Source organism: Heterodontus francisci, chromosome 3, assembly GCF_036365525.1.
Source record: "Heterodontus francisci isolate sHetFra1 chromosome 3, sHetFra1.hap1, whole genome shotgun sequence".
Classification (NCBI taxonomy): domain Eukaryota; kingdom Metazoa; phylum Chordata; class Chondrichthyes; order Heterodontiformes; family Heterodontidae; genus Heterodontus; species Heterodontus francisci.
The window spans coordinates 141,496,363-141,508,820 of record NC_090373.1 but is presented as its reverse complement, the minus strand read 5'-3'; the positions used below and the strand labels follow the sequence as shown (position 1 = coordinate 141,508,820).

General features: G+C 42.6%; 1 protein-coding gene across 3 annotated transcripts in view; it reads right to left on the bottom strand.

Moving 5' to 3' along the window:
• Positions 1 to 12,458, bottom strand: part of rngtt (RNA guanylyltransferase and 5'-phosphatase) — a 441,527-nt gene that overhangs the window by 22,487 nt on the left and 406,582 nt on the right. For all 3 annotated transcript variants that reach the window (XM_068026609.1, XM_068026610.1, XM_068026611.1), the window contains one exon: positions 8,959 to 9,082. In XM_068026609.1, coding sequence (XP_067882710.1) covers positions 8,959 to 9,082 — 124 coding nt within the window. The remainder of the gene's footprint in view (positions 1 to 8,958; positions 9,083 to 12,458) is intronic.

The following is a 12,458-nucleotide window of genomic DNA, read 5'->3' as shown; positions in this document are numbered from 1 at the left end:
TGTTTTAGGAGTCTCACACTGACTCCATTACCCATCAACTTAACTTTACTTTCCGGCTCTTACTCTACATTTTGTTAGTTGCTGTATTACCAAGGAACTGAGGCAAGGTGCGGCTGGCAGGTAGCCAGATTAAAGACAGAGCTTAATTTACATCCCCAGGAGAGCCATTATGGGTGATAATTTAACATAGCAGAGAGCAAGCAATTACCTCAAATTAATGTTAAATTCAGATCCTGCTGCTTATAATCAGATTTATACTACAATTATAATCAAACCCAAGGTGGCTCCTCCATAGTTGATTGTTCTGATGTGTACGTTTTTCTGTGATGGATGATTTCACCCGTTGATTCAAAGGATGAGTCTTAGTTATATCAGCACACTGCTGGGAGAAGAGCCCTATCCTGAGCACACATATACGGTCACATGTATCACATTAAAAGACAGTTGAGGTGGATAGATGAGTTGCTTTGTATGTCAGGTGCTCAGCAACCTCAAATACATTCAAACCCACCCATCAGACACACGCCCATACTCAAGGACATCCAACTGCACATACATTGCCATCTTGCTACACTCCCTGTGGTTGCTATCAGTAATGCGCCACTTGAGATCACAGGCAAATTCTGATACCTTGGCAGCAGAACCCCACAATCAGCAACACTATCACTCACTGAACTGGCAGGGCTAGTTCTGCCTTTGGCAAACTGGAGCAGAGACGCTGGCAGGAACGAGGGGTTAGTCTGCCAAAAAAAGTCGCTATATACCAAACTATTGTCCTCATCATCCCACTATATGGATCAGAGCTGTGGATCCGCTACTGCTATCACAAACAGCTAGACCATTCCCACCTGTCGTATCACTGGCATCAAGTGACAGGACAAGGTTCCCAATACTGATGTCTCCAAGCAATACAGTATAACTGGAATTGAGGTCACAATTATTTCATTGGTCTGGACACGACATTCACATGCTTGATTATAGAATTCCCAAAGCCATTTTCTATGGCGAGTTGCAGTCCAGATATCCTAACAGTGATGGGCAGAAGTAATGCTATATTAACCTTGACATCTGGGAAGACAGAATCACCGACAGACTGCGATGTTAACTAATATAACAAACAGAAACACACTTTTGTGGTTATACTATTAATATTAATTGATACTATGGGCTGAATTTTAAGGAGCCCTCGATGTCAGGATGAGTGGTAGTGGGGGGGGGGGGGCGTGGGAGGCCGAAGATGGCCCTGGATGAGGCCCACCACGGACCAAGATGCTGGCAGGGGCCTGATATGACCGGCCTCATGGCAGCCCACCGCTGCTCGCTGATGGGACCGCAATTTAAATTTTTAAATAAATTAAAATGCACATATTAATTACTCTCACGTCACCTCCTGATGTCCCGCCACGATCTTCGGTAGCCAACACTGCAAAGCCTTCAGATCCCCGTCCGGAGAAATGTGGCGGAACAATTGTGGGAAGTTGGTGGGGGGGGGTGGGGAGGCAAGTTTACCAGTGCAGGGAGGGGGGGGAAATGGAGTCAAATTACAGTCATGGGTGTAGGGGATGGTGTGAAGGGTTGTAGGTGAAAGTTTGTGCAGTTTGGGAGCGGAAGGTCAGATGGTAAAGGCGTGCTTTTTGAGGTGGGGTGACGGGCAATTAATTAATTTGTTATGGGGGAGGGGGGTGGGAGTGGGGCAAAAAAGATGTATTTTTTAAATGGCCCTTAACTTTAAATATTTAAATTTCCCGGTAGGGCTGACAGCCATTTAAAAAGGGCATCAGCGCCTGTGCACAGGTAACTGATGCCATTGCTGGGGACGGACAGCCTACCCCCTCCACGTGATTGGGCAGGGGGGGGGGAATGGCGTGTGGCCCGCCATGTCTATTTAAATGAGCCACTGCGATTCTTCGGTGTCTTTTTTCTGCTTGCCGACGATTTCGGCGGCGGACTTGTAAAATTCAGCCCTATGTCAATTTTTCCTTCCCCTAAGGCTCTAATAGCAGAAGGCCTGATTGCCAAAACATAGTTCAATTCTTTGTTCTGAATTCACTTCCGAAGCTAGGACTATATTGTAGTTAACAGAATGCAGTGTTTTTTTTCTTCCAATTTTTCCACCAATTTTCTCCTCTCCTGAAAAATCATTGCTGGGTGAGTTCCACAGATACTGACACCCTCTGGTACCTCACCCAAGTGGCTATTTCTCATCTATGAGCCTGAACAGTAGATTTTCAGAGAGTTTTTGAAGGTGGCGAGAGAGATAGCAAAGTAGAAGCATCATCCACTGATGGTGGTGAAAACCTATTTTTGAGTGGGTGCACTCAAGACAAGGGACTTAAGAGCATCACACAATTCAATGTTATCAGTCTCAAACTGTGATATATCAGTACTGTATGGCACCAATATATGTGATCTAGTGCGCACAAATGACTATTTTGGGGGTTGGTAATCAAACTTTGTCTGATACACGCATTGTGTCTAAGCTCTCCAACTGACATGAGTAACTTGAACTTTACTGGTGTCAGCTATGGCTCAGTGGTAGCACTCTTGCCTCTGAGTCAGAAGGTTCAAGTATAACTCGAGAGACTGGAACACAAAATCTAGACTGATATTCCAATGCAGTACTGAGAAAGAATGCATAGAATCATAGAAATTTACAGCACGGAAGGGGGCCATTTGGCCCATCATGTCCGTGCCAGCTGACAAGTAGCCATCCAGCCTAACCTTACTTTCCAGCTCTTGGTCTGTAGCCTTGCAGATTATGGCACTTCAAGTGCACATCCATGTACTCTCTAAATGTTATGAGGGTTTCTGCCTCTACCACTCTTTCACGCACTGAATTCCAGATCCCCACTGCCCTCTGGATGAAAAAATTCCCCTCAAATCCCTTCTAAACCTCCGACCTCTTGCCCTAAATCTATGCTCTCCAGTTATCCACCCCCCAACCAAGAGGAAGAGGGCCTTCCTATTCACTCTATCTGGAGTCCTCAATTTTATACACTTCAATTAGGCCTCCCCTGATCCAAAGAAAACACTATAATTTTACACAATTCAATTAGGTCTCCCCTCAGTCAGACTCCTATGTTCCAAAGAAAGCAACAATAGCCTATCCAATCTTTCCTCATAACTAAAATTCTCCTGCCCAGACAACATTCTCATAGATCTCCTCTGTACCGTCTCCAGTGCAATCACATCTTTCCTATAGTGCAGTGACCAGAACTGCAGGCAGTTCTCCAGCTGTGGCCTAACTACCATTTTATACAGTTCCAGCATAACCTCCCAGCTCTCACATTCTATGCCTCGGCTAATAATGGCAAGTATGCCTTCTTATCTACCTTCAGGGATCTATGGACATGCATTTCAATATCCCTCTGTTCCTCTACACTTCTCAGTATCCTCCATTTACTGTGTATTCCCTTGCCTTGTTAGCCTTCTCCCAATCTTCCTCCAGTCTACAGCTTTCTTCATTATCAACCACACTGCCAATTTGTGTATCATCTGCAAACTTCTTAATCATACCCTCTGCATTCATTGATATATATACCACAAAAAGCAAGGCCCCTAGTACCGAGTCCTGTGGAACCCCACTGGAAACAGCTTTCCAGTCACAAAAACATCCATCGACCATGACCCCTTTCCTCCTGCCTGTGAGTCAATTTTGGATCCAACTTGCCACTTTAGCTTAGATCCCATTGAATTTTTACTTTTGTGACCAGTCTGCCACGTGGGACCTTATCAAAGCCTTGCTAAAATCCATACAGACAACATCAAATGCACTACCCTCTGTGACCATCATTGTTACCTCCCAAAAAAATAAAATCGTGTTAGTCAGACACAACGTTCCCTTAACAAATCTGTGCTGACTGTCTTTGATTAAGGCGTGCCTTTCTAAATGAAGATTTATCCTGTCCTTCAGGAATTTTTCCAGCAATTTTCCCACCGCCGAGGTTAGGCTGACTGGCCCGTAATTACTTGGTCTATTCCTTTCTCCCTTTATAAACAATGGAACAATGTTAGCTGTCCGGCAGTCCTCAGGCACTGCTCCTGTAGTCAGAGAGCATTGGAAAATAATGATTAGAGCTTCCATTATTTCGTCTCTTGTTTCCCTTAACAGCCAAGCATACACTTTGTCTGGGTCTGGGGATTTATCCACTTTCAAAGATGTTAAACCCCGTAAATACTTCCAGTCTCACTATGTTAATTTCATTGAATATTTCACACTCCTCCTCTCTGAGTGTAATGTCTGCATCGTCCCTCTCTTTTGTGAAAACATGTGCAAAGTATTCATTAAAAACCATATCAACATCCTATGCCTCCACACACAGGTTACCCTTATGGTCCCTAATAGGTCCTACTCTTTTCTTATAGTTATCCTCTTGCTCTTTATGTATTTCTAAAAAAATCTGTGTTTACCTTGATTTTACTTGCTAATATTTTTCATGCCCTCTCTGCTTTCCTAATTTCATGCTTACACTTTTTATACTCCTCTATGTTTTCTGCAGTATTGAACCCTCAGTATCTGTCATAAGCTTCCCTTTTTTTCTTTATCCTCTCCTTTAAGCCCCCTGACCGCCAGGGGGCTCTGGATTTGTTGGTCCCAGACTTTTTCTTTAAAGGAACATACTTTCTCTGAACCCTCACCATCTCATATTCGAATGCCTTGCATCTGATCTGACATTCAAGTAGCTGTTTCCAGTCCATTTTAGTAAAATCACATCCCAGCTTCGTAAAATTAGCTTTTCCCCAACCCTGATTCCCAGTCTATCTTTGTCCTTTTCCATAACTACCCTAAATTTAGCTGAATTATGATCACTTCCACAAAAGCGGTGTTAAACCGAGGCTCCATTTGCCCGCTCAGGTGGACGTAAATGACAATTTTCCTTGATGACCTGGTCAACATTTATCCTTCAACTAACATCACTAAAAGTACAGATTATCTGGCCATAACCACATTACTGTTTTAGTGTTGGTGAGATCACACCTGGAGCACTGCATACAGTTTTGGTCTCCTTATTAGAGGGATATACTGGCATTGGAGGCAGTTCAGAGACGGCTCACTAGGCTGATTCCTGGGATGAAGGGATTGTCTTGTGAGGAAAGGCGGGGCAGGTTGGGCCTATACTCATGGGAGTCAAGGGTTATGGGCAACAGGCAGGAAAGTGGAGTTGAGGCCACGGATCAGATCAACTGTGATCTTATTGAATGGCGAAGCAGGCTCAAGGGGCCATATGCCCTACTCCTGCTCCTATTTCCTATGTTCACAAACACTGCCGCATGATTCTTTTTGGCCCCCTTATAAAGAGGGCAGTATTAAAATATTTCCATGGCTAGTGTTACCGACTGTTGCACTCGCATTGCCATATCCCTCACCCACCACCCCACCCCACATGAAAACAAGGCCGAGGAATTTGACCCTATAGTTTTAAAGAAGCCTCAGTCCTTGTGATTTGTCGACTGACTTGGGTTAATAGACTCTATGATTAGTAACAAATGAATGATTGTAACAAGAAACTGCTCATTTTTTGGAAAGCAGTTTGACAGTCTGTTTGGCGAAAGCAAATACATTACCCGAATTGGAGGTACAGTGACAACTAAAATGACAGTGACAAATTATAACTCAGTAAAACAAGTAATCTTTTCTGGACACATGATATCAGTGCGCAGTGAACTGCATAATATGATTGTATCTTTCCTTTCTTGAACAGTAGCAAAATATTTAATTTAAGCAGGATCCTGAGAAACCCCAGTGATGAAGAGGCTTATAGAAATAGTTAGAAAAAGGAATGCAGGGGAGCAAATGTCACCATGCTTTCGCAAATCATGCAGTAACAAAGAATTATCATCAACATCCTTTTGTCCTTCTTTACTCTATTTTTGTCTGTTTTCAATTATATTTGTGTTTGAACAGTGAACACAGTGAACAAAAGGCAGTAACCCAGTGATTATCTGAGCTGCAGCTCTCTCATATTGTTACGTTTGGCAACACCTACAATATTATCTGTACTTATTGTTCAAAGAGCCAAAAAAACCCCAGAAATTTAAAAATATGTTCAGAAGTGGTTATCCATTTTATTTAAAAAATGTTTTGCTACTTTCAAAACACGTAAAAAGGAATGCTAATTCAGCATCACCCATTTTGCATGACTGCCTGGGACCAATTCCTTCCACAATATATCTATATATTTACTTCTGCTTCCTTAATTTGAGTGGTTTCTTTAATGATGTATATTTTTTTTCCCTCTTGCTGGCGGAAGGCTCTATGGACATGGCGATCCCTCTACTACCTGAATCAAATGGCCATTGTCCACAAAAACCTAAATGGCAAGTGCTGGCAGGCTATTTGACTTTGGATGGCATCAGAGCCTAGATTATTATCCTTGTTGTCCTTCGAACAACATGGGCGGCACAGTGGCGCAGTGGTTAGCACCGCAGCCTCACAGCTCCAGCAACCCGGGTTCAGTTCTGGGTACTGCCTGTGCGGAGTTTGCAAGTTCTCCTGTGGGTTTCCGCCGGGTGCTCCGGTTTCCTCCCACCTCCAAAAGACTTGCAGGTTGATAGGTAAATTGTCCATTGTAAATTGCCCCTAGTGTACGTAAGTGGTAGGAGAATGGTGGGGATGTGGTAGAGAATATGGGATTAATGTAGGATTAGTATAAATGGGTGGTTGTTGGTCGGCACAGACTCAGTGGGCCGAAGGGACTGTTTCAGTGCTGTATCTCTAAATAAAATAAAAATAAAAAATAAAAAAAAGCACAGTCTCCATTAGGATTCACAGGGTAACAACCCGGAGCAGGCTGATTTCTCCTGTTCCTAATGGTGGTGAGGAAAATTGTGCAACCTTTACTGGTGCCCTGTCCGGGATCAGCTAACTTGGCACAGTTCAGGGATTATATTTGGGTCTTGCTACTCCGCTTGCTTTAACACTCTATCATGTGATGGAGGAAGCAACATGAACAAAAGAAATGTGTTGCAGCCAGTGACTGGTTATCACTTGCATCTGCTCAAAAATTGCAATTTCACTTCCTTCAGGACTTTTTATGTAAAGCTGTGATATTCAAGCAGCAAATAATGCCACACAGAACGAGTAAACATTTGCGGATTTGCCACCGAATGTTAAGCTACACCAAATCACTTGCCTTAAGTATGAATACCTACAAGATATAATTGGTAGTCCATCTATAAACCAATAATTGAAAACAATAAAGTTCAGGATCTTAACAGGATACATTTATTCTGTTCCTACACTGTAAAATAAGAAGGTTAGGTGGTTAACAGGATGAATTTAAATGACGCACAATATTTCTTAGCAGTTTGATTCCCATGAAACTGGAGGCAGTGTGAATGCTTATTAGCTTCTTGCGTGGGTTTAAAATATATATTTTTAAACATTTTCTTATTTTTCCTTTTAAAAAGTCCTTTATTCATGCTTATAAGATGGAAATAAGTGATAATCATGTGAATTTTGTTTACACAACACATTCAAGACTACAATTCAACACCAAATGAAATCAAAGAGACAGTTATATATGTATGAAGGGTGGTACACCTTAGAGGGAAGCAACCCTGCTGCCTGCTGGCAGAGGGCTATGATTATGGTGATAGCTGTGTGATGGAATTTCTCAGATAACAACAGCTCGTACTTAAAAAAAAAATCCAAAGCATTTCAAGCGTGGCACAAGTAACAAGACACCGGGAGAAAGATCAGGGTATGACTGAAGATGTGATCAAAGAGAATGGCTTTTGTTGTGGGACGACCTTAAGAGCAGTCCACCTTAAGAAACTGTAAGTAAAGGTCACCGGAGGAAGTGATGTTCCATCACACATGACCAGGGAATATACATGTGCTAGTTAAAGTATAATAAAAACCCACGTTTTCTTTGGCTAATACTTGTAGTTCTGTGAGTCTTGCAACAGGTCACATATCAAAGGAACAAGTAATATTACAGTTTTGAGGAGGCGTTTGAAGTGAAGGAGGTAGCAATTAAGGCAGATGAGTTAAGGGAAAGTTTTGCACAGCATTGGGCTAAGGTGGTTGAAAGCTCTCCCACTGAAGGTGGAAGTGAGAAGGCAAGAGGCAAGTGTAGAGGCAGAAAGACAAGGTTGTTGGAAGTTGCAGAGGTCAAGCAAGGTAAGGCCATGGAGTGATTTGTAAATGAGGACAAGGGTTTGGAAATGAATACATTTGGCATAGGAAGTCAATGAAGGTGGTCAATGACAGCAGAAATTTGTGTGGAAAGGGATGAGGAATGTTTTTATTGTGCAATGGTGGGTTAGATTGAGATTACAGTTTTAGGAAGCACTTCTGGGATTCAGTGGTCAGTGTCTTCTGTCTCAGTTTGATCAATCGCATCCACGGTTGGCCTGGATGTTAAACCAATAGAAAGGGGCACAGATAGTCAGCTCCAGGCATAGTCTATGTATTATTCATTCAAACTCGCATTTATTCACATTTGTGGTCGTTGTTTGGGGGGGTTGGGGGGGGAGGCTAACTTCCTCGTCACCAGCATCCCTGTGTGCCTAGGTAGGAAGGTAAGTAGCCTTGCAGTTGGTCCTGTGGGATTGAGAAGTACAGGGCCAAAATACCTAACAGTGTGCACATGTAGCCAGAAGCTATTCAGCTTTTATTTGAAAGCAAGGTGTTGGAATGTGTATTATATTACTATACACGGCAAAGTACACCTGGCATACAACTTAAGCTAGTCATCTCAAATTGCATTGTCTATTGCAGCCAAGTTTCCATAGCTCCCCCCAGTTTCTGTTGTAAGGGCATATTCCACGTCTCACCATGATTCCCTTGGCCTTAAAAGCATCATGACATTTTGAAAGAGAAATAGCTTCATTAATTAGAATGCAATGTGATATAAGGGAACAATTTAATGATATTTACATATGGCATAAATAATTTTATCGACATATTCTTTGGATGATTGGCCCACTTGCAATTTTTCCAAAATTGCTTACCCAAAGCGGTGTCATAGGAATTTGGGAAGCTCTTGTCTACTCTTTCTCGCATAATAACCCAGCTGTTGTTCTCAAACCTGCATTCAATGATCTTGTTGTCATACATTCTCAGTTCTTTGTTCACCTAAAATACAAACACAGATGAGAAATAAGAAAACTGTTTATAACTAGGACCAGGTTATTAATAAAGTTCTCACATGATCAGTGAAGACAAGTATTTTTTCTATTCCATTTCCTGGAATGTTTAGGAACTGAAGTGGATTGAAGGAGTTAAGCTCTGGATCAACCATGTTCTAAATGAATGGCAGAACAGGTTTAAGCGGCTGAATGGCCTGCTCCTGTTTCTATAATCTGAAGCGTGATGTATGAAACAGAATAGATCAGCTTTTAGGGAAATATGCAACTGCAAAGCAACTATGCATGATATTGATACAGGCAACACAACATAAAATCCATACAACAGGATACTGCAAATAAATTTCCCTTTATATATAATTTTTTTTTAATAAAACATTATATCTTTGAACATAAATTAGATCTGTGATATAATACTACAGATTCAAAAATATGGTCTAAGATCTGAATTTTTTTTGACAATTTTATTGTTTAAGTAATTGCCACAACCTTATAATCACTGAAGTCAAAGTACCAAACAGGAAACTCGATAAAAAACACACACACATCTGTGCTATGTTACTAAGTGAATCAATTTCCCAGTATGAGGGTAGCTGGGGGATACATGTCCATATCTCTGCATGGGCCATTAGACTTTGTGCAATAATGCCTGAGTGTAACTTGTTTTTCACCTTCTCACTATGCAGGAGAAGTACATATCCTTTACTTAGCACATCTGATGGCCTGCCTGAAATTAGAGAAGTCACTGTGTAGTCACCTAATGCCACATTTTCACATCCAATCAATGCTGTAATGCAGCACATTGGAACACTAATGCATTGCAGCACTCAAGGCAGCTCACCTTTTTAAAAGCAAAATTATGAACTACTGCATGACATTTGAACTTCCTACTTTTAAAATGAGTCTATATTTTTGTCTAAACAATCATTGCTAATGATTTCATTGCAGAAACTGAACTGAAGGAATGACTGCGTCTAACAGTGGAAAGGGCAGATTAACAATTTATACAGTCAGTAACCCACAATGCTACAACCCTATGATTTCAACTGTATATATGGAATTTTTTTTTTGACACAGTTATTAACTGGTCCCAGCCATCATCACTCCTGTGATCGCTATTTATCTATCTGCAAAGTCGAGGGACGTTAAGATTACAGCCTGCTGGCAATATCAGAACTCAAACTCTGGCAATCTGGTCCATAGTTCCCAGGTGATTAAGTCCCATCTGAGATTCCATTTCATATTGTGGTTTGAATATTGTAGGCCTGGAGGATTAGAAAGGGAAGCTCTTAGTACTGTTGCCTCACTGATGGTTAAATCCTAAGCTAAAACACCTGTTAAAAATCAGCAGCTTGACGTATTTCAAAACAACAAACTTTATGGGCTGGATTTTACATTGGGCGGACGACAGCTGGCCACCGACTGAAAAGTTGGTGGCGAACCCACTTCCGCCTCGCCTGCGGATCTGTTCCGTATTTTACGGGTCCCCAGGCTTTAATATTTCCGAGGCAGGACTTCCACCCGCTTGAGGGAGGAAGTCCTGCCTCGTGGAGCTGCTGGCCAATCATCGGGAGCGGTGGCCACTGCTGGAACTGCAGCCCAGACGATTGCAGAAGAAGACATGGAGCCGGGATTTAAGGCAACTTTTGGTCGCTTCGCCGGGGGTAATCGATCGGGCCCCAGCGAGGCAAGGGTCGGAAATGGGGGGCATGTTGGATCCTGGGGGTGGTTGGGGAAGCGGGGGCAGCCCTCCATCGGGCTCCCTGTGCCCAATGAGCAGCACCCCCCCTCCCCCCCCCGGGACACTGAGAAGCCGCCTGCTTTTCCCAGGTGGCTTTTCCTGGCTCCAGGACGCCCGCTTGCCACGCATAAAATCCACGGAGGCGGACAAAGGCCCTTAAGTGACCATTTAAGGGCCTTAATTGGCCTGCGGTGGGCAGGCCGTATTTCACCACTGCCCCCCCCCCCAACCACGTAAAGGGAGGTGGAGGCGGGAGCGGGTCAGGAAAGACTTCCTGAGGCTCCCGCTCCATTTTACCCCACCCCCTGCCACCATCCGGCTCGTTGGGGTGGCGTAAAATTCCGGCCTATATGTGGTCTCTCAAATTCTATAGTGTGCACCCAAGTAGTCCATGAACACAAAACGGTTAGACATTCTGGCTATTATTTCTTAACGTAATAAAATTGCTGCATTCAACACATACTTCCTGTAGCTGCTTTCCTACCAAGATGTTGTCAGCTTTGATCAGTGGTAGCATTCTCACCTGAGTAAGGAGGTTCTGGTTTCAAGTGCCAGTCCAGAGACTTGAGTGAAAAAAAATCTAGGTCGTCAATTGAGGGCAGTACTGAGGGGATGCTACATTAAATGAAGGTGGCGTCATTCTGTTGAGACATTAATCTGAGGCCCCACTTTCTTTTAGGTGGATGTAAAAGATCGCATGGCACTATTTGAAGAGCAGGGGAGTTCTCCAACATTTATTGCTGAGCCAACATCTCCAAAAGATTTATCTGGTCGTTTCTTTCAATGCTGTTTGTGGGACCTTGCTGTGCAGAAACTGATTGCAAGGCAACAGCAACTACACTTCAAAAGGACTTCACAGGCTGTAAAGCACTTTGGGATGCCCTGAGGTCATGAAAGGCACTATTAAAATGCATAAAATTTTCATGCATCATTAAACAGACCTAATAATTTTACTTCTGAATGAATCTTCTTCAGGGTAGATGATGCTTTTGCATATTTATCTCAGAGGTCTGCCAGCTCCATCTCCAAGTGCCCACTTCCCAATCATGTCTACTCTTAAACCACTGTCCTTGTTTGGTGTGAATGGATACTCAGGGTAGGCCAGGGCCCAAGCATAATTTGCAGAATTTCTGTTGGAACTGTGCTGGAAAAGCTGTGCATTTTCAGCCCTAATGTCTTTCAGTGTATCTCTAAAATTAATCACCCCACCAATCCCATCCCCCCTCCCCTCCAACTACCCACAAGTCATTTTTGTATCCAAATTGGTCTTTTTCTCTTCTTTTGATTCCACTCACCTCTTGGCTATTCGTATTCATTCTATTCACCCTATCTGCATTGTTTTGCTTTACTTAGATTTATTTATTTCAATGTGGGGTAATTTCTGCTCATTTACTTCCATCATTGCAGAACCAGCAAACTCTCCATTTTACTGATTTCCTTTCCAGTTGGTTTTAGTACTTATCTTTCCAGTCAGGCCTGTTTCTTGCCACTTATTCTTCATTTTTTAATCACTTCTGTTAATAAGTGTATTGCTTATCCTACATGATTCAACATATATTATTGGCTGTCTAAGGGATCGATCCCCAACCCACAAACTACAATTCCTACTAACTAGCATTAATTA